The following is a 23,310-nucleotide window of genomic DNA, read 5'->3' as shown; positions in this document are numbered from 1 at the left end:
GATTTTTATGTAACGACATGGGGCCTCCGTGGCTCAGTTGGTTAGCGCACTAGCGCAGCGTAATGACCCAGGAGTCTCTCACCAATGCAGTCGCTGTGAGTTCAAGTCCAGCTCATGCTGGCTTCCTCTCCGGCCGTACGTGGGAAGGTGTGACAGCAGCCTGCGGATGGTCGTGTGTTTCCCCCGGGCTCTGCCCGATTTCCACCCACCATAATGCTGATCGCCGTCGTATAAGTGAAATATTCTTGAGTATGGCGTAAAACACCAATCAAATAAACAAATAAATATGTAACGATATGCTTAATAACTGTTCACTCATGCCTAAATATGAAGACGGTCGTGCAGGTAATGGAGGAAACTGGGGTGCCTCTGGCAAGTTATACTTAACTAAGTGGGCTGACAAACTTAGTTAGAAAAATAAAGTAAATCCTCAACGAACACGGGACGTTTATTGCTACAATGCTAGGCTCCACCATCAGTGCAGAGCGGTGGAGTCTCAAATTTTTCCCGTCCGATTCCAGTTTTGTGTATAGGCCTACGTATGATACGTATAGGAAGGCCTATATATACCAGTAAGAAATTTGGAGTTACTGCCAAGTGGCAGGTGCAGATCTGGGTCTATTCCACAAATAGGGTTTTGACTCCTTTCAACATTTTCAACTTTTATATAATGCGTAGAGTTAGAAGAAACTCAAATTGGGGTACATGCATTCGGTACGTAAAATGTTATCAGAAAATAGTTCAGAAATAAGCGTTCAAATAAAATTTCAAATTTTGACTTAAATCAAAACTCACTTAGTGCATGGATTCGTCCACAGATGGAACATATTTTGCAAATAGTTTTCTGTGAAATCGCTTCATTAAGACCATTTGAGTAAGTTTTAAGCTTTACGCGTTCAAAATGATATGGAAGACCTCCTGAGAAAATGTTACCAAACAATAAGGAAAAAAACTGCCATTGTTGAATATCTCGGGAAGAAAAATGCTCACAGCCCAGGATACGGTATGAAGATGTATACAGAGTAGTTTCACTTGGGTAAATCTAGGCGACATATTCGTAACGCGCCCATGACCCCATCTTCAACCACCACGTAAAAATTTACCAATATTTAAATATATAATCTCAAAGGAATAATCTGTTCCGTTTAACACAAAGTCTGTTGTCTGAGTGATACCAGAATGTATTCTCTTATTCCAGCAGATTGTTCTGTTAAATATGGCACATATATATATTGTATGATCTCAACATAAACAGCGTATTATTAAACTGTAACAGGACATTATATTGAATGCGACAAAGTTTTACGTTACAGTAGCAGAATACATTCTAGCATAACAGATAATTAATATTTAGTTTTTAAATGTGTTACATCTATATGATTCCTTTAAATTTTTAATTTAAATTATGATAGGCAAAAAGTTCCACGCCTCCCCAATTTAATGTCTCTTGACTGAGCTCATGCATAAATGGTTTAAACGCTCTGTCTTGTTTCTCTCGAACTACATTTGGCACATTTCCTTATAATGGGTTCATTATTTTAACATTTCCGTATGATAGGTCCATGATTTTAAACATTTCTGTACAATGGGTTCATGGTTTTAACATTTTCATACAATGGGTTCATGGTTTTACCAGTTCCATATATTGGGTTCATTATTTTAACATTTCCATTTAATTAGTCAATGATTTTACCATCTCCACGGTATAATGTATCCGTGCTTTCGCGTATGATAGGTCCATGATTTTAACATTTCTGTATAGTAGGCTCATAGTTTTAACATTTCCTTATAATGGGTTCATGGTTTTACCAGTTCCATATATTGGGTTCATTATTTTAACATTTCCATTTAATTAGTTTTAAATTAGTTTTAAATGTTCCATATATTGAGTAGGCTCATAGTTTTAACATGATGTTAACATAATATAGTTATAATGGGTTCATGATTTTACCATTTTCAAACAATGGGTTCGTGGTTTTACCAATTCCATATATTGGGTCATTATTTTAACATTTTCATACAATAAATTCATGGTTTTATCAATTCCATATAATGGGTTCATTGTTTTAACATTTCCATATAATCAGTCCATGATTTTAACATCTCCGGACTATAATGGATACATGCTTTTAACATTTCCTTATTATAGCTTCATAGTTTCACCATTTCCGTACATTTGGTTCATCATTAACTAAGGCGTTACCCAAATTTGTCATTTAATTACAATTTATCACTCTGTAAGCACTCTGTAAGCCCTCTGTAAGCTGGAACAACCTGTCATTTATCGGTATATACATGTATATAGGCCGATCACGTATAAAACACATAAAGGCAAATCTGTGTACCGACATAATACATGTATGTATATATTGCCATGCCGCCCCATGTATCAGACTGTCGTCGCTGCTCTGGTCTTACTCTCTTTGCTCTAAGTCTATAATTGTATTATAATTATTGCAAATAGTACACTGGGAATATACAATGGTCGAACTGTTCGCTGCAAACTGACGTATATAAAACTCCCATGTTATATAATAAGATACTTTATCTATAAAATTCACTAACACCCCTATTCATGCATATTGTAATCAGCTGTTGTGACAGTATCGTGTGAATGACCCTGTGGCATATGGCCAGTTGCATTGCGCATGCGGTCTGCTAAACGTCTGTTATAAAGATCACTTATCTAAATCCATGCAGCAATATAAAGTTATGTGCATATATACGCGTCAGATATGCGGGAAAGTTCGTCAGTAGCTTGCCAAACGACGGTGGTTTGCCAAAATTGCACGCGGGCACTCCGGTTTCCTCCACTCATGCAACGAAAAATTCTTGATATATGACGTTAAACAACAATCAACAACAACATTCAATAAAACAAAGAAATAAATGAAATAATGTAAGACAGTTACCCATCCACTCCCAACTGCCCATGCACCGACCATGCATCCAGTGCACCAAGCTGCTTCCTCTGCAATCATGCATGTAGCGCAGCGTGAGGTGTATGGAAGTCATTCAATCTCGTTTACGGTATATGGGGAGGGAAATATCTTGTACACAGAGAAAAAAAATCGTGCTATTTAGCACCTTTAGAGGTTCTTTATAGTGGCTTATATACGGAGCCTTTTTAGGTTCTTTAGCCTTTTTGAAGAACCGTTTCACCCATTTAGATTATCACAAAAAACACGCAGAATGTTGTATTTTACATGCTAATCCTCAAGGAATGTTTTTAAAATGCTGTGATGCAAGTTTTCATACTTGCTTGCTACAAACCTCTACGCAAAATGGCTGTCCTCAGCAATAACAATGGCAGACGACAGTCATCTGGTCAGTTATGCAAATGAGACTCGTTTTCATTCATTCCGAAGAACGTTTACCTACATGTACGACGAAGAATTACCTTTTGACTATGACGAAGAACCAATGCTCTGAACAGATGCTGTGTTTTCATGAATAGGTTCTTTGAAGAACCATACCGAGCGCGAAGAGCCTTTAAAACATCCCCTTGTAAAGTGTGTATAGTTTGCCACACTCACTTGACATATAACGCCCTGAATGGGGCTATATATATATATATATATAGCCATTTAGCTGATATAGCTAGGTTGCATGGCGGGTCACATGCAGACATCCATTTTCATTCACCCATAACTTTGCATCACCGGTTTAAACAAACAACAATATGTAAATAAATAAACAAAGAAAGCAATAAATAAGATTGTGGCACTGGTATACAGGTCGTGCAAACTGAAAGGACATCGCCCTTTCAGCCTTGCGTGTACTGCTGCCTGGGTGGGTGGAGGTGGGTGTGTGTGTGGGGGAGTGGGGGGGGGGGGCGGTATAAGGAGTTGGGAAGTTTGGGGAGGGGTGATTCATATAATGTATAAAAGCCTTCACAGTTAAGACGTGTTTAATGCCATTCTCGGATGTAGGCAAATTTTTAAAGTTCCTCTGCTGCCAGTGTTTTCGGAATCTTGATGCATGTATGAGATGCTTGGTTTTTATTGTTTAATATGGTGTATATGATGTTGCCTAACATACAAAAGTACAGAAAAACTTATCATCTTTTATCATTGGAAGCAAAAATGATTTTGAACTACAGTTCCCCTAAGGCATCAACCAACAGTCCGGAAATCATAAGTGTAGCACGCTGCCCTTACGTCAATGGTGTATGAGAGCTGTCAAAACAACTTCGATACCATGCAGTATGTTTCATCATGATGGCGTCCATGATTTCCGAATATTTTCGACGATTAACGCAAAATATGTGCGTAAAATAGATTATTCAAAAATGTGAAATATACCGTATACATTTTTTGTGGCATATCTTTCTTCATTTTTTACTTAAAAACGTAGTCGTACTCTTCGTTTACTAGGACCTTTTCACGAATCTTTTAATCAGTGGCAATGCTATGTATAAGTGCATAGTCGACGGTGATATGTCGTGTATACTTGGCCAACATATATACAAACCCATAGTTTTATTTGAGGTACCAGCCGGTATATACACACAGCGACCGCGTCGGGGCGGTAGATCTAGGGTGAAACCTGGGTCGGGTCACACCTGACCTTAAAGGGGAAGTTGTAGCTTCCTCACCTGGCGTTCAGCATTAAGGGAATAGTGCAACAACTGGTTGACCCGTATCTTGCCTTCGGTAAGTCGACTCAGTGAAGCAGCACTACATAAAAGAGCGGTGGAAATCCGTTCTGCAACAAGGAATCACATTACATGCACTCTAAGAAGTCCTACGCCCCAAGAATAATGCTGATATGACAAATTGTTAAGTACGACGTTAAACACCAACCCCCACTCTCACTCCAACAGTGTTCGCTGGAGGCCACGTCCTTTCCACTATCAATATTAGTCACGTGACATATGCCAAATGTCATGCAGTGGTTTATTCCCCGCACTCCGGTTTCCTTCCCAGCAATATTATACAGGTTAAGTCATGAGTGAAGGAAACCGACGGGCCCGGAGTATGCCTGTAAACCACCTGTATACGCTCAAAAAATGAATCCGATAATTTTAACAGAATGTCTGTTGCCTGAGTGATGGTAGAATGTATTCTGCTACTGTATTTCAAGATTATTCTGTGAGATATAACACACATAGGGGCCTATGCTATTAATTCAACATGAAGACTCTATTAGAATAACAGGATATTATATTGAAAATGACAGATTGTTATGCTATAATAACAGAATACAGTTTATCATCACTCAGACAACGGACTTTCTGTTAAAATTAACATGCAGATTCATTTTTGAGTGTACCTTCCCCAGATACCTCACTGATACAGTTACTTTCATTATTACGTGTTACAAGGGCGTTCGTACTTGCATGCATGCGGTATATGACGTCATCAGCATGCGATTATACACAGTAGGCGTATATATGTCGCTGTTGGCCGAGCAACAGTATATCGTTAATTGTTCCACATGAACTGTCCTACAAGCCTGAAACAATATATATATATATATATATAAAATAAAGACAATGATAGTTCATGTCACCTGATGAATTCATGTATGATTCACTCGAACAAAACAAATCAACAATAGAACCCTGTATAGTCTGGCTTATTCGCGCTATATTATTTCCTCCAGTTAAATACATTCTGTCAGTGTTAAAAAAAAAAAAAAAAAAAAACATCTGTGAGTATCAACATCGATATACCGGATCCACAGCGTTAAGTAGCCAATCGGAAACCAGCTTTGTGTTTACTCAACAAGATGTCCCTTGAGGTTTCCGATCTACCAGTACCGCCCTCTAGCGGCCGGCATTTGAGTTACCGACCGGCTCCTTGATTTCAGCGGTAAAAGTTTTCAACCATGGCGGGTATACACGAAGGCCCCGAATATGGAATACCTGACTTTGTTTTACTGCGAGAGCTTACCATGCCGGCTTTTATGGAAAATCTACAACTCAGGTGAGTGTGACTTCCTTGTGATCTCTCAGACACCCGTAGTTTTTAGCTATTGTTTGTCTACAGCTGTTTTTATAGGGGTGGCCCGGCAGTCGAAATCGAAGCGCTTTCCAAGCCGTTGATCGCGGAAGTAAAAGACAGGCTGTGAAAAGGCCTTCGACAAAACTGGGGAAATGTCGATTTGTCGGCCTGCAGACGACGACACAAATGACCCCTGCTGAAGTAAGGGGTAATCAGCTAATCGTCACATACGGTGGAGACTGTGGCTGTAGTTGACAGAAGCGGTGTTGAGCGTTTAATACTGCACTGAGTTGGAGATGGGTTGTTTACTACTTGTTACGATGCAGTAGCAGTCTGGCTCGAGTCCAGCGCCAGTAAGCCTGTGTACGAAAGGAAGGGGGGCGGGGTGGTTTTGAGAGTGTGTGTGTGAAAGGGGGGGGGGGGGGGGGGGGGGGGGGGGGACCGGTATTTATTGAAGGTGAGCTGTTTAAAATTTGAGGCAAATGCATTGAAATAAAATGAAATGTACAGAAAAAAAAATGCTTCACACATCTAAACATGCATGTAATTTATTTCCTTGATTACCGGCATTTTCTCGGCGTTTATAATATAACGCTGTACCGATATTTCACTTATGTAGATTATGTACTTGAATTGGATGGAGGAAAACAGAAGTGAAGCTCTGTCCTAGATATGCAACACACCCCCTGACTTTAAACAACTGCTGGATTTGAAGATTCTCCCTCGTTTGTGAAGGGCTTTAGGTGTCTGGTCTAAATTAGTGAGAAAATAATAATCCCCCCCCCCCCCCCCGACACACCAACCAACCAACCAACCAACCATTCCAGTTTTATCCATATGTCACTCAGCACCATGTTTGCGATAACATACCATAAATTGCCCTCCATCAGGCTGATAAACATGTATATTTCAGTATATCTCGTGGTATTAATGTGGCCGCTAAAGAATGCCCGGTACTTGCCAAAGGTAGATGGTGGTTCACTCCAAGTTTCTTCTTGGCTCTACAAGTGAATAACCAAACGTTTTGCCACCTGGTATTCAGTTCTTCTAATTATCTGTCCTCGCCACGTCCAAAGCACCATGTTTACCATTTCTTATTTTACTAAAACCATTCTACCTGTAACAGTACATGTCTTTACCAATTAGCACCTGACGAAAGAGGCAGCTGTAGGTAAAGAGGTTCCACTGCTAGATACATTAACCTGGCTTATGTAGGTGATTTGCTCAGGACACTTTCATTCTCCCTGGCCTTAAAATTCTTCAATATGACGTTAAAAACCACTGTCTTGTCATATACAGTCAAGTGGATGTGTTATGAGTAAATTTTAAAGGGATACAGGATCGATCCTGATTGGCTGACAGTGAAGACAGGGTTTCCTAGGTTAAATCTTTGCTTGAATAAAGGTTCCCTACCTAAAATTCAGCTTAGGCAAGGCATAGCCTGGACTCTCCCATCTGTCCAGCCAATCAGAAGTGATTCTGTAGCCCTTTAAGAAGTCACTGTAAAGTTCCTGTAGTGGGTAAATGTGACACATGTGCATGTAACCAGTTGCACGACATCACGTCTGTATGGGTGTATATGTGTAGTATATTTACATGCCCTATTTAACATGCAGTATTATATATGTACTTAAGGTGGGTGATGTGTGAACACACTACTTCCTAAACCAATTTGTGAACAGCTGAGACTTTTCAGTATCTAGAGCATATATGCTTATTTTTGATATACACAAGGGTATATTTGTCGCTGATTGTCCAAATTTCTATATTCAGGTTTAAGTTGATAGAAAGGAAAGTTTTCTTATTGGGCATGATTTTTCCTTGTGATCCTACGGGGTCAATCCCGGGACGAGTCACACCAAAGCACTCGCTCACTCACTCCTTGTGATCCTCCGGGGTCAATCCCGGGTCGAGTCACACCCAAACACTCGCTCACTCACTCCTTGTGATCCTCCGGGATCAATCCTGGGTCGAGTCACACCCAAACACTCGCTCACTCACTCCTTGTGATCCTCCGGGGTCAATCCCGGGTTGAGTCACACCCAAGCACTCGCTCACTCACTCCTTATCCTCCGGGGTCAATCCCGGGACGAGTCACACCCAAGCACTCGCTCACTCACTCCTTGTGATCCTCCGGGGTCAATCCCGGGACGAGTCACACCCAAGCACTCGCTCACTCACTCCTTGTGATCCTCCGGGGTCAATCCTGGGTCGAGTCACACCCAAGCACTCGCTCACTCACTTCTTGTGATCCTCAAAGGAGAAGGGGAATCCAATTATGATAATAAAGAAAAGGAACTAAAAATCCTGTAAGAACAGGGTTTCTTTTTTGTGCCTGCATCGGTGCGGGTTGTAATTTTACTGGCAATAAATGTCTTGCCAGTAAAATGTTGTCCGTGTTGTTGGACCTGTAACATCACCTGTCATGATGTGCGGCTATTGTTATGTGGAGGATTTCACAGCACTGCTCTCCAGCCTAAGCTGCCCTATCTACACCTAACAACCTCCATAAAGTCACAGCAGCACTTGGCAGCCTCTTATAGCTATTCAATTAGTTCAGCTGCTCTTGTCAATTGGCTAATTGTTGATGTGAAGAGTGGTGTTAAAAGTTAGCAGTAATTGGGTGGATTAATGCTCGACCTTATCCACATGATGAATATGCATGAGAAGTGTTTCCATGGTGTGATCTCTGCCTTTGAGGTCACCAGCACTAATGGATGGATGGGGGGGGGGGGGGGCTTTCTGTACCACAGCTCAGTCCCCATCATATACATGTATCCCCAGCCTTAGACAGGGGATGTGTAAGCTCTCAAGCTCTTACTGCTTGTGCATGAAGTCTAACGTTCGTTAAAGAAGATTTATCTTCCACCAGTGTGATGTGTATACATGTACACTACTTGTTATTTGTCAAAAAGTTTGTCATTAACATGCCAAAGGTTGGTGGTTTATGCCAGGCACTCCTGTTCCCTCCACTCATTTGAGATTTTTTTTTGAGGACTTCCAAAAATGAACATAAGCAAAATCATATGAAAGAAAGTAAAATGTTAGCATTTGGCATTATTTACATGTAAGTTTTGATTGTTTAGCACCATTAACTTGATTTCCTCTTGAAGTACAAATTCATGCATACATGAAAGAGCCAGGAACCTCCCACCACCATAGAGTGCAGATGTACACTCTGTGTACTCTGTGTAAATCCATATATCACACTTGGGAATATTTATCATTTACTTGTGAGAGGGTTGGTGGTTTTAACTTTTCTCTTGCACTTCATTTTCCTTCACCTGTGAAACGGACAACCATCCTTACCTGTAAGTGAAAAAATCTTAAATATGGCATTAAGCAAGGATCATACAAAAACATGTAATGAAGAAGGAAGTAAAAAGTTTTCTTCCTATACCTGAGATATCAACTTGAAACAGGTAGAGATTCTCAGGTGGAGCTTGCAGTAAGAGGGTATTGCTGGGTTCAGGCTGAGGGGAAAAATTCTAACAATGTGACCAGAAGAAGTGAACCGTGGGTGGGGATATGTTCACAGTGTATGTATTACCAATGACAGTTACTGTCAGTTCTGGGTACTACACCTACACAAACACTAACTACATGTAGGCAGGGCTCCCATATACATGTACCTGTACCTGTACCTGTACCTGTACCTGTAGCTGCTGTGAACAGTTGGGAAACTGCTTGATCAGAATTTCAAATTGACTTCACTGAAAGCGTGGCCAATATTTATCAAATGTCTTAAGACTTTAGTCAAAAAACACAAGCAGCTGCAGTTTAAATGCTTTTCTATGGAAAGTTTATGATTTGTATACTGAATGTACCAACTACAGTTTGAGTTCTTTCCTGTTCTGAGTTTGGCCTTTAAAGGGAATCAGGGTTTCCTGGATTAAACCCTGCAGTCTTGGTCAGTCTTAAATAAATGTGCCATACTTAAACCTTAGCTTAGGTTAGGCATAGCCTGGACTTGCCTATCTCTCACATCAGCCAATCAGAATCGATTATGTATCCATTTATGGCACTTGCAGTTTATGAAGCCTTGCATTGCTTATGTGCACTGTACCTGTGGGGAATGATAACGGTGACATTCTTAGTGGTGAATGTGGGGAATGATAATGGTGACGTTCTTAGTGCTGAATGTGGGGATGATAATGGTGATGTTCTTAGTGCTGAATGTGGGAAATGATAATGGTGATGTTCTTAGTGCTGAATGTGGGGAATGATAACGGTGACATTCTTATTGCTGAATGTGGGGAATGATAATGGTGATGTTCTTAGTGCTGAATGTGGGGATGATAATGGTGATGTTCTTAGTGCTGAATGTGGGAAATGATAATGGTGATGTTCTTAGTGCTGAACGTGGGGATGATAATGGTGATGTTCTTAGTGCTGAATGATAATGGTGATGTTCTTAGTGCTGAATGTGGGGATGATAATGGTGATGTTCTTAGTGCTGAATGTGGAGATGATAATGGTGACATTCTTAGTGCTGAATGATAATGGTGATGTTCTTAGTGCTGAATGTGGGGAATGATAATGGTGACGTTCTTAGTGCTGAATGTGGGGATGATAATGGTGATGTTCTTAGTGCTGAATGTGGGGATGATAATGGTGATGTTCTTAGTGCTGAATGATAATGGTGATGTTCTTAGTGCTGAATGTGGGGATGATAATGGTGATGTTCTTAGTGCTGAATGTGGAGATGATAATGGTGACATTCTTTAGAGCTGTTGTGGGGAATGATAATGGTGATGTTCTTAGTACCAAGTCAACAGCTTTTTTTCTGAGATGTGTAATACATGCAGAATCTTGTATTATAAGAGTTAAGGAAATGGTAGAAAAGATCTGTTTTTGACAACAACTCTGTTGTTGCCCACACTGCTTTATACACTACACACTTGCGACGTGTGCACACGGCAGTACGTAATAGAGTTATAATAGATTTTGTGTACTGTCTGGTGTGTACATATGTGAAGCTAGGTCAATAAGGTGGCTAAAGGTGTTGAACAGACAACCTCAAATCTTAAGGACATGCAGGTAAAGGTGCATATTTGTGTTAATGACATTCTGATATACATGCGATAAACGGTGATAAAATCAGTGATGGGTGACTGAGGAGGTGTAAGGTCGCTGATGTTGGTCACGCTCCAGTAACACATTGCAGTGGTCAGTCTGATGACTTGTGGACCATGACATGCAGCACCGCCGGTCATCATCAGGTGGTATATTACCATGTTTTACGACCTGGTATACATGTACACAGCTGTCTGTGGCAGTGTCCCCTTGTTGTACTGTTGTTGGAAGGTACACATCCCAATAATCTGACCAAAATTTATTTATTTATTTATTTGATGGGTGTTTATCGCAATACTCAAGAATTAATATTCACTTACTCTAAATCTTCAACCTTTTCAACCATTAAGGCACTTTTTTCAGCAAAATTTCTGCATGCAGTTATTACGAAAATGACGTTTAAAATGATTTGTTTGTGTTAATAAAGATGTAAGCTCGATATAACTGCGCAAATTATTTCTCTACACCTGATAGTTTTGTCAGAACATTCTAAAATATCGGTCGCAGAAGTGGTTGAAAAGTCTGAAGAATTAGGATATTGGATGGCGGATATCATATGGGAGGAAACTGATTAGAGTCCAGAGGAAACCCATGAGGTTTCCTCACGGGTATCCGCAGGTTGCCAGCAGGCCTGAATTCCTCACAAGGTACATGTAAATGTATGTGCATAGGATTCGCACCAAACAGATTAAAAAGCCACATCTTTTCTCTCCATTGTTCATGTACAAGCATGAGGCGGTCCAGCTTTGTGTGAGGAACAGGTTTGGTCAGGTTCATTTTGTCAAGTTCCTGATTAAATGTCAGGTAATTATCCCATGCTTGCTGAACGAACGACATAGTGACAAGGTGTCTAGGCTGCATCACCTACAGGAAATTGACTGGAAGTGTGGCAAGAAAGGTGAAGGGGGCGGGGGGTTGAAGATTTGGAGATAGAGCTGAAAATAGCCACCTGTGAATTCACACAGAGACTCAATACCTGTATTCTAGTGTATGGTAACTTGTACAGCACTGGTTCATAATATACATTGCATAGCTATAACCAGCGCACCTGTGAAGACAAAGACCTTGTATCTGTGAAGACAAAGACATTGTACATGTACCTTTGGAGACTAAACAATTTGTACCTGTGGAGGCAAAGACATTGTACCTGTGGAGAGAAAGACATTGTACCGTTGGAGACTAAGGTACAATAGAATATTCTTGTACCTCCCAAACACACCTAAAAACACATTAATAACATTAATAGAACTCAAAGAATCTGGCAAAATGTGTCTGGTGGTGAGGAGCGAAATTTTAGCTTAGGTCATGCAAAAAACCTGTACAGTACCCATCTATAGCTGACACACCATACTTCATACTGAAGAAAAGAATTGTTTTGTGATAAAATCAGAGAATGGTAGTCATTCAGTCAGCTGCCATTACATTCTTTGTCTGTGTACATGTACGTTGGCTGCAAATGCATGCATGCACCAGTTCCTCACTGTGTACTAAGGCCAAGGTACATGTATGCCCACATCACACAGAAAACACTCTTCCAAAATCTTGTTTTGTCTATTTTAGTTTCTGGTCGACCACTTTGTTGTTATGCTGTGTTTATATTTAGGCTGGTACACCTACATGTAAGTACCTTTTAGCCGAGCGCTAGTTTGGATGAACTAAAAACATTTGTACACTTGCTTACTGATACATGTACCAGATCCTGTAAACAAACACAGATATTTGATACACATATTTCAAATGAGGAGTGCTACATGAACTGGTACAATGTGTCTGTGGTGATCTTACAATCAACAAAAGAGGCCTCCGTGGTCCAGGGGATAAGCATGCCAGGGCAGGGTAATGACCCAGGAGCCTGTCAGCATCCTGCGGAGGGTCATGGGGCCCTGTTTCCTCCCACCATAAGGCTGGAATATTCCTGAGTGCCGCATAAAACAACAATCAAATAAATAAATAAATAAATATAATGTTGTTACAAGTGCTCTACACATAATGTGCTGGGGCTTGAAAGAACTTTTGTTACATTTTACCATTGTACATGTACCTTTGCGATGTAGACTTTCAAAAGTTTTGCAAACTAAGCCAAGATGAGTAGAGTTACAAGGTGCATGTAGACTTACGACTGGGTTATGGGAAGTTGTGTGTTATTGTAAACATAGTTTTGTTTTGCAGGATTTTTTTTTTGTTTTTTTTTTGCTTTTGATTCTCGATAAGAAAGTTTTGTTGTATTTTCATGGATCTAGATAGAAATAAAAACTAAGTGTATCATTTAGAAAATTTAATCTTCAAATTTAGACGTGTGAAGTGCATGTATGGTTTGAAAGGTTCCTTTTGCACTTTTTATTACATGTACTTCCATGCAGCTGCTGTTTAAAAAGAAAAATAATAATCAGATTTGGAAATGGACAAAAGTTTGTAATAATGGCTCATTGTTTCGCTGTGAGACACTTTTTCCTGTCTTTTGATAGCAGTAAGAGCATGTTGCTCGTTTCCTCCCATGTACCGGTAATTAAGACTGCATGAATGAGTACACCATTTAATGCAAAATTGGCACATATAATTAAGATAACCGCAGTTAATATTGTCACTGAACTTGTGGCATGTAAAGTAGGCCATGTGGCATAAGTTCAGTCCTGTATAATGTTCTTTTTAAATTATAGGCCTTTGAGCCACTCTGAGAAACAAACTAGATCTCATGCAACCTTTGATGGGGCCCAGAGCCATATTTTGAAACATAATTTCAGTGCAAATTTTTTTCTGTTAATCTGTGTTGTACGATCAGTACATGTAGATTCAAGATTATTTAAATTTTTGCCTCCCCCTCCTCCCCCCCCCCCAGATAAAAGTTCATTTTAGAGGCAACTAGATGTCTTAAATATTACACATAGTTTCAGTGCTGAATCCATAAAGCATTCTACTTTCCAAAGGATCCTCAAAGCACCTTTCTCAGAATAATAGAACTTTCAGAAACTAGTAAGATGTGCAACTTAGTCAAATTTTTAAGTCATTTACGGCACACGTATCTGCATGTACAGTACCATATCTACTTGACATTTATGGAGAAAATCGTCTGTACAAAGTCTTGTGAAAGTTGTCCCTGAGAACCAAATGCCTTATGTCTGTGAGATTTTCATCAAAAATACAAACCATTGAAGTTTTTAAGCCAGCTGTATTCATGTGATGAGGTCACGAGGTCATTGAGCTGTGCTTACCTGGCTAAAGTTCTGCTGTTTGTAGACTAAATGTAGGCTACAAAGCCATTGTTACATTCCTCATTGTTGATGTGTACCAGACTTAAAGGTGTAGTGATCAGGAATGTCATGTACCTGTGAGGTCAGTGCTATGTCCCCAGGTAGCACACCTATCACCCACTGTCACGGATCAGTGTTGTTACCGTGGTTATTGAGACACCCACCCCCTCACCCCTGTAAAGTACACACTTGTGTCAGCTTGCCCTGAGTATATGTATGTAGAGTCAATGTTCTGTTGACCCAGAAATAACTGTTAGTTGTGGCTATTTGAGGCGGGTGGGGGGGGGGGGGGGTATGGGGCAACTGGCAGATAGTCGTGGGTTTCCTCAGGACTCTGCCCTGTCTCATCATATGAAAGAAATATTCTTCAGCATGGCATAAAACACCAGTTAAATCAGTAAATAAATATTTGATTTATTTATTTATTTATTTCATTGGTGTTTTACGCCGTACTCAAGAATATTTCACTTATACGACGGCAGCCAGCATTATGGTGGGAGGAAACCTACGACCATTCGCAGGTTGCTGGTAGACCTTCCCACGTACGGCCGGAGAGGAAGCCAGCACGAGTTGCACTTGGTAACAGCAGCCGCATTGGTAAGAGGCTCCTGGGTCATTATGCTGCGCTGGCGTGCTAACCAACTGAGCCAGGGAGGCCACAATAAACATTTAAGGCTAACTGCTGTTATACAAGAAGAGGAAGTGCACGTACACATACAGATACCTCCACTATTTTGACGCTAACAGTGACAGAAATACTGAAGTGGTGCATATGTTTACATATACACTGTTCGTAAAATATACATGTACATGTATGTTGATTTTGTTTCCAACTGATATGTGAAATCCATTTGAAACTTGTGATTTTACAGTGGCCTGTTCTGACCTTGTTGGGGACCAGTGGCACCAGAAAGGTGTTTGGTCACTTTAACACGTGCAAAGTGCTAGATTTTATCATGCAAAATGCAAGTACATGTACATATGGATCTATGAACGCTTTTGCTGAAGGAAATGAACTATATCAAACCAAACATACGGACGTGACATCACTGATACCATCAGGGTCATTACAGACCACTCTATAATCCAATGTTTTAAAAGTATTTAACGCAATTGGAAAAATTGTAAAAAATAATTTGACCCTGGGTCGGGGTCATACCAAAGACTCTAAAAAGACTTGTTGATGATGCCGCGATTGGTGCTCATCACTGACGGGTTAAAGCAAGGAAACAGGACTGTCAGTATAATGTGACTGGGTGGGATGTCATGTCTGGTGTCTTTGGCATGATGGTTCAGTGGCGGCAGTGGAAGCATGGACTCACCCTGCCACAAGAAGAGAGTATATGTACAAACACAGAATGACCCTTTGTCATATGACTGAGAAATTGTAAAGTACAAAGTAAAACCTAAAGAATGCATGAACAAGTGACATACCGTTTTAACATGCACCCTGGTAACGTGTGTACATGCAAACCTTAGTGAACATTTACCGTCTATAGGATTAGTTTGATAACGATTTGATTGTATGTTTATGAAAGTCCTATAAGACAATTAGGGATGAAAATTTCTCTTATGTTAGCTTGAGTTCTCACCCACCCTAGCCCACCCCCATCCCCACTCCACCTCCGGTCGCCATGTATACCCTAAATAACCAAAAAATTCGACCACAAGAACATTTTTTGAGGCAAATAAATGTCATAAGATATTACTTCTGGTGCTAAAATGTACATGTATATTTTCCCATATGTATGATACCATCCTACATGTACCTCCAAACACCTCTCCAAGCACTTTTTTAAAATCAATAAAACTCCAAGAATCTGGAAAAATGAGCAACTTTGTCTTGGACGAAATTTTAAGTCATTTAATGTGGTCCGCCTGTCTCACTTCCTGGGTGTGATTCATGTCCTTGTGCAGCCATGGTTACCACAGGATGCTCAAGTGTGTAGTCAACACCAGCCCACTTGGACATCCTACTGAAGCTATTGGTCTACAAGTAAGGCATGTTAATATGCATGAATACCCAGAGGAGGTGGGGGGGGGGGGGGAGGGATGAATCAGCTCATAGTAACAGCTAGCAGTCCTGCCTATCCTAATTTCCTAATTGGACCTGGTAATATTACCTACTCATGGTAAATAACATAAACAGTTCAACCCCCAAAAGTGCATTTCTGGAGGCAGATTTAAATGTCAAAGTAGGATGTTTGGTATACATACTTGTACTTGTTTGGCTTCTTTGATTGCGAAGCATTTCCCTGATATAGTAAGCACTCCCTGCCTCCCTGCCCTCTCCCCCCCTCCCTCCTTCTCCCTATATCCTAATGTGACCTCAGTTACTGCTACCAGTTGACTATTCCTGACTGCTGAACCATGTCTATCTGTTCTATCCATGGAATTTAATCTGTCAAGATCGGATTAACAGCCTGGTTTGAAGGCCAGTGACCTGGATGTTAAATTTAAGATGTGGTGTGAACGGGCAGATGTAACCCCACAGTTGTAGAGGCTGAACTGCCAGTCACTGTCACTGGCTACTGTCTATTAGTCTGTGGAAATCACTGGTAGCCAGGAAAGATGCTGGTGCCAATAATGGCTGCCAAAATCCCAGTACTGAAGAGATTTGGGAGCTGATGAAATCATCTGCTGCTAAGACATGAGACTCCCCCCACCCCCCACCCCACAGTATTCAGCAGTCAAAGACAGTTAATGTGTGTTTTCTAGGTCGCTTCATCTTTCGGGTATCTCTGTGCCTGGGCCTTGGTTGGCACTCTTTAGGTTCTTTACAATCTTTGATGGGAACAGTTATCTGTTTCTAGTATTAAAACTATGGTGCATGTTTTTCATCGCCCAGAAGAGCAATTTTTTGATGAATATTAAGTCAACAAATGGTACTTTTGCTGTTGAAACATTTTTCAGTACGCTAAAAATTAACCTTCCAACCAAACTCAGAGCACCTTTTTAAAGACAAAAGTGTGCAATTTTGGGTCAGTCGCAGCATTTGCAGGCTGTACGTGTACATGTATGCCTTACCTATTACACTGTACGTCGACACTTAGTGCAACAACAGTCTACCACTTTATTTTCCAAGTAACCAATTGGTACATTTAAGTACCAAAAATTGCAAAAAGTGTATTTAAAGGCAGTTACTAATTAGGCTGGTGAACTCACATGTTTTCTTTAATTTTGTTGTAGAACATCATCGGAACAAAAGTTTATAAGTTTGGATCCATGTAGTCTATCTAGTGTCATTGACACTTTTGTTTAATTCATGCAGTGTACATGTACCTGTAAATGAAGTGTAATTCATTTAGCTCCCAAAAGTAGATATGAATGACAACCATGAAAGAGTCATTTTGCAGGTGAAAAAAAATTGATACTTGCCCTTTATTGTACACGTCTGTAATTAATCAGATATGGTGGCGCGCCTGGATGTTGTTTTTGTTCCATGGACACGTCACCACATTGAATTGATTTTGTTACCTGTGCATTACAACAGCCTGGTTGTTCTCAGGTGGGCATGATTCATTACCTGTAATTACATGTGGACGATCAACAATAGCCAGGTAATCATACTCATCTTAATTGCATCAGAGCAATAATGTTTTGACGTACACACTGTATATGCATGTGCGTGTATGTCAAACACCAACCTGCGTGAAGGGCTGTGGTTTCCCCCCAGGCTCTGGCTGCCATCATATTGGTGAAATACATGTATTTTTGAGTACGACGTAAAAAAAACTAATAAATAAATGACGCACTCACGCTTCAGAAAAAAAGAGATCTCAGAATGTATATGTAACCTTCATGCTCAGAGGAGTAGTGGCTGCACAGAATACCTTTGATTTACTTAATTATTTAGTGTAGTTAATTATTGGTGTTTTATGCTGCACTCAAGGATATTTCATGTGACAGCAGACAGCACTATGGTGAAAGGAAATTTTACCCGAGGAAAACCCATGAGCATGCCCAGGTAGACCTTCCCACGTACATGTACGACGCGAGACATGCAAGTGCGTTAAGACGAGGGGCTCTTGAGTCATTGTGCTATGCCAGGCCACGCAGACTTGCCCTTGACACACACAATATACATGTAAGTGTACATGTACTTGGGGAATTTTGGGTGAAACGTGGGTAGGTCTGCCCGCAACCAGCGGATGGTTGTGAATTTCTCTTGGTTCTCTACCCAATTTCTTCTCACCATAATGGTGGCTGCCATCATATCTGCAATATCCTTGAGTACGATGTAAAACACGAATGAAATAAATAGATGAAAATGTTAAACACAGTAGGCCTACGTGTATGTTATTATCTTTGCATGGACAGTGCCTCTTGCTGTCACTGTTTGTGGGATGTTCCTGAAAATAAGTGGTTGATGCGAGCCCGCTTGTGTGGGCCTGATAAATAAAATAAAATAAATAAATAATTTTTTTTAAGATTTTTTTTTCTTGATTCCATGGTGCCAACAGAAAGCCGTAGACAGTCCTTGTAGTGTTGTTAGCCTGGTCTTACATGTTTGCTAAAAGTGCTCTCCATCATTCACAATTTTGTCCTGTAAAAGTGATACATTTAGTGATTGTGCTTTGTTTCGCCAGTTTCAGATTTACCCCGAAACCCTTGTTTTTCACCCTAGTTCTAGATTCGTATTTGTGTACAATGTACCTTGCCTTTTTCAACACTTTAGGCAAAGTGTTACATAGATCCTGATATGGACTGTTTGGATACGAGGCCCATGAATCTGGACATTCACGCATGAGGTGATCGATTTAGCTCTGATAAAACCTGCTGTATATCGTGCTGTAATGGTGGATTGTGGATAAAACCTGCTGTATATCATGCTGTAATGGTGGATTGTGGATAAAACCTGCTGTATATCATGCTGTAATGGTGGATTGTTGATAAAACCTGCTGTATATCATGCTGTAATGGTGGATTGTGGATAAAACCTGCTGTATATCGTGCTGTAATGGTGGATTGTTGATAAAACCTGCTGTATATCATGCTGTAATGGTGGATTGTTGATAAAACCTGCTGTATATCGTGCTGTAATGGTGGATTGTGGATAAAACCTGCTGTATTTCATGCTGTAATGGTGGATTGTTGATAAAACCTGCTGTATATCGTGCTGTAATGGTGGATTGTGGATAAAACCTGCTGTATTTCATGCTGTAATGGTGGATTGTGGATAAAACCTTCTGTATATCATGCTGTAATGGTGGATTGTGGATAAAACCTGCTGTAATGGTGGATTGTTGATAAAACCTGCTGTATTTCATGCTGTAATGGTGGATTGTGGATAAAACCTGCTGTATATCGTGCTGTAATGGTGGATTGTTGATAAAACCTGCTGTATATCATGCTGTGATGGTGGATTGTTGATAAAACCTGCTGTATATCATGTTGTAATGGTGGATTGTGGATAAAACCTGCTGTATTTCATGCTGTAATGGTGGATTGTTGATAAAACCTGCTGTATTTCATGCTGTAATGGTGGATTGTGGATAAAACCTGCTGTATATCGTGCTGTAATGGTGGATTGTTGATAAAACCTGCTGTATTTCATGCTGTAATCTTGGATTGTGGATAAAACCTGCTGTATATCGTGCTGTAATGGTGGATTGTTGATAAAACCTGCTGTATATCATGCTGTAATGGTGGATTGTGGATAAAACCTGCTGTATTTCATGCTGTAATGGTGGATTGTTGATAAAACCTGTTGTATATCGTGCTGTAATGGTGGATTGTGGATAAAACCTGCTGTATTTCATGCTGTAATGGTGGATTGTTGATAAAACCTGCTGTATATCGTGCTGTAATGGTGGATTGTGCATAAAACCTGCTGTATATCATGCTGTAATTGTGGATTGTGGATAAAACCTGCTGTATATCATGCTGTAGTGGTGGATTGTGGATAAAACCTGCTGTGTATCGTGCTGTAATGGTGGATTGTGGATAAAACCTGCTGTATATCGTGCTGTAATGGTGGATTGTGGATAAAACCTGCTGTATTTCATGCTGTAATGGTGGATTGTGGATAAAACCTGCTGTATATCATGCTGTAATGGTGGATTGTTGATAAAACCTGCTGTATTTCATGCTGTAATGGTGGATTGTTGATAAAACCTGCTGTATATCGTGCTGTAATGGTGGATTGTGGATAAAACCTGCTGTATTTCATGCTGTAATGGTGGATTGTTGATAAAACCTGCTGTATATCATGCTGTAATGGTGGATTGTGGATAAAACCTGCTGTATATCATGCTGTAGTGGTGGATTGTGGATAAAACCTGCTGTATATCATGCTGTAATGGTGGATTGTTGATAAAACCTGCTGTATATCATGCTGTAATGGTGGATTGTGAATAAAACCTGCTGTATTTCATGCTGTAATGGTGGATTGTTGATAAAACCTGCTGTATTTCGTGCTGTAATGGTGGATTGTGGATAAAACCTGCTGTATTTCGTGCTGTAATGGTGGATTGTGGATAAAACCTGCTGTATTTCATGCTGTAATGGTGGATTGTTGATAAAACCTGCTGTATATCGTGCTGTAATGGTGGATTGTGGATAAAACCTGCTGTATTTCATGCTGTAATGGTGGATTGTTGATAAAACCTGCTGTATATCGTGCTGTAATGGTGGATTGTGGATAAAACCTGCTGTATTTCATGCTGTAATGGTGGATTGTGGATAAAACCTGCTGTATATCATGCTGTAATGGTGGATTGTGGATAAAACCTGCTGTATATCATGCTGTAATGGTGGATTGTGGATAAAACCTGCTGTATTTCATGCTGTAATGGTGGATTGTTGATAAAACCTGCTGTATATCATGCTGTAATTGTGGATTGTGGATAAAACCTGCTGTATATTGTGCTGTAATGGTGGATTGTGGATAAAACCTGCTGTATATCATGCTGTAATGGTGGATTGTTGATAAAACCTGCTGTATTTCATGCTGTAATGGTGGATTGTGGATAAAACCTGCTGTATATTGTGCTGTAATGGTGGATTGTGGATAAAACCTGCTGTATTTCATGCTGTAATGGTGGATTGTGGATAAAACCTGCTGTATTTCATGCTGTAATGGTGGATTGTTGATAAAACCTGCTGTATATCATGCTGTAATTGTGGATTGTGGATAAAACCTGCTGTATATCATGCTGTAATGGTGGATTGTGGATAAAACCTGCTGTATATCATGCTGTAATGGTGGATTGTTGATAAAACCTGCTGTATATCATGCTGTAGTGGTGGATTGTTGATAAAACCTGCTGTATATCATGCTGTAATGGTGGATTGTGGATAAAACCTGCTGTATTTCATGCTGTAATGGTGGATTGTTGATAAAACCTGCTGTATATCGTGCTGTAATGGTGGATTGTGGATAAAACCTGCTGTATTTCATGCTGTAATGGTGGATTGTTGATAAAACCTGCTGTATATCATGCTGTAATGGTGGATTGTGGATAAAACCTGCTGTATATCGTGCTGTAATGGTGGATTGGATCTCTGAACTAAAAAGTATTGATTCATAATTATCTTGTCACTCAAATGACCTCTAATTATATTGGATGGGAACTCTCTTCTTGGAACTGTAAACAGAATAATCTGACAGGGAAATATTGCCACCAGATAAAAGGACCTGTAGATTTACTGTGATATATTTACTTGTGAAGTTTATGCAGCAGTTTTGTTGATTTCGCTGACCCATGGCAAAGCTACATGTAGCAGCTTCTCACCGATTTGGATGTACATGGAGATACCGTGTACACAGGGTCATCATTAATACTATAAATCATCTACCTTTTCTACCTCAAAGTCCTTTTTTCAGAGGAATTGATGCGTAGAGTTATGAAAATGATGCCAAAAAATTGTTTGTGTTATTAAAGATGCAAACTTCATAAAACCATGCAGATTATTTCTCAACACCCCATAGTACTTTCAAAATGTTTGACGCTCACATCCACCAGTATGGTGTACATTTTTGTACATGTATCTCTTGTGGACCCTGGGCCCTTTTCTTATTGGATCTGCATCTTCATTAGTATATGTATATGCTTGGTAGTAAAAAGCAATTAAGGCTTTAGAAAATATATATTGTTAGACTTGTAGAAGGCTCAAGCTTTTATAGTATTCATCCTTCTTCAGGACTTGATCTACAATGTACTTGTAGCTGAATCAGCTACTTGTAATTGTAGCTGAATAGGCTGCTTGTAATTGTAGCAGAATAGGCCTCAAGTAATTGTAGCTGAATCAGCTACTTGTAGTTGTAGCTGAATAGGCATGCTTGTAACTGAATCTGTAACCATTTGTAAATAGGCTACTTGTAGTTGTAGCTGAATAGGCTACTTGTAATTGTAGCAGAACAGGCTTCAAGTAATTGTAGCTGAATCAGCTACTTGTAATTGTAGCTGAATAGGCATACTTGTAACTGAATCTGTAACCATTTGTAAATAGGCTACTTGTAGTTGTAGCTGAATAGGCTACTTGTAATTGTAGCAGAATAGGCTTCAAGTAATTGTATCTGAATCAGCTACTTGTAATTGTAGCTGAATAGGCATACTTGTAACTGAATCTGTAACCATTTGTAAATGGGCTACTTGTAGTTGTAGCTGAATAGGCTACTTTTAATTGTAGCAGAATAGGCTGCAAGTAATTGTAGCTGAATAGGCCTACTTGTAGCTGAATAGGATACTTGTAATCGTAGCTGAATAGGCATACTTGTAACTGAATCTGTAACCATTTGTAAATAGGCTACTTGTAGTTGTAGCTGAATAGGCTACTTTTAATTGTAGCAGAATAGGCTGCAAGTAATTGTAGCTGAATAGGCATACTTGTAGCTGAATAAGCCTACTTTTAGCGGAATAGGTTACTTGTAATTGGAGCTGAATAGGCGTACTTGTAACTGAATCTTAACCATTTGTAAATAGGCTACCTGTAATTGTAGCTGAATAGGCATACTTGTAGTTGTAGCTGAATAGGCTACTTGTAGGTGAATAGGCTGCAAGTAATTGTAGCTGAATAGGCATACTTGTAGCTGA

At 39.9% G+C, this 23,310-nt stretch overlaps 1 protein-coding gene across 1 annotated transcript in view; it reads left to right on the top strand.

The window, feature by feature from the left end:
* The first annotated feature begins 5,800 nt into the window (after positions 1–5,800).
* LOC135477496 (unconventional myosin-Id-like) overlaps positions 5,801–23,310 on the top strand; it is a 48,435-nt gene continuing 30,925 nt past the window's right edge. The window contains 1 exon segment of the mRNA XM_064757617.1: positions 5,801–5,930. Within this exon segment, the coding sequence (XP_064613687.1) occupies positions 5,833–5,930 (98 nt within the window). The 5' untranslated portion in view covers positions 5,801–5,832.

Source organism: Liolophura sinensis, chromosome 11 (assembly GCF_032854445.1).
Source record: "Liolophura sinensis isolate JHLJ2023 chromosome 11, CUHK_Ljap_v2, whole genome shotgun sequence".
NCBI classification, from domain to species: Eukaryota; Metazoa; Mollusca; class Polyplacophora; order Chitonida; family Chitonidae; genus Liolophura; species Liolophura sinensis.
This window is presented reverse-complemented; position numbering and strand designations above follow the sequence as displayed.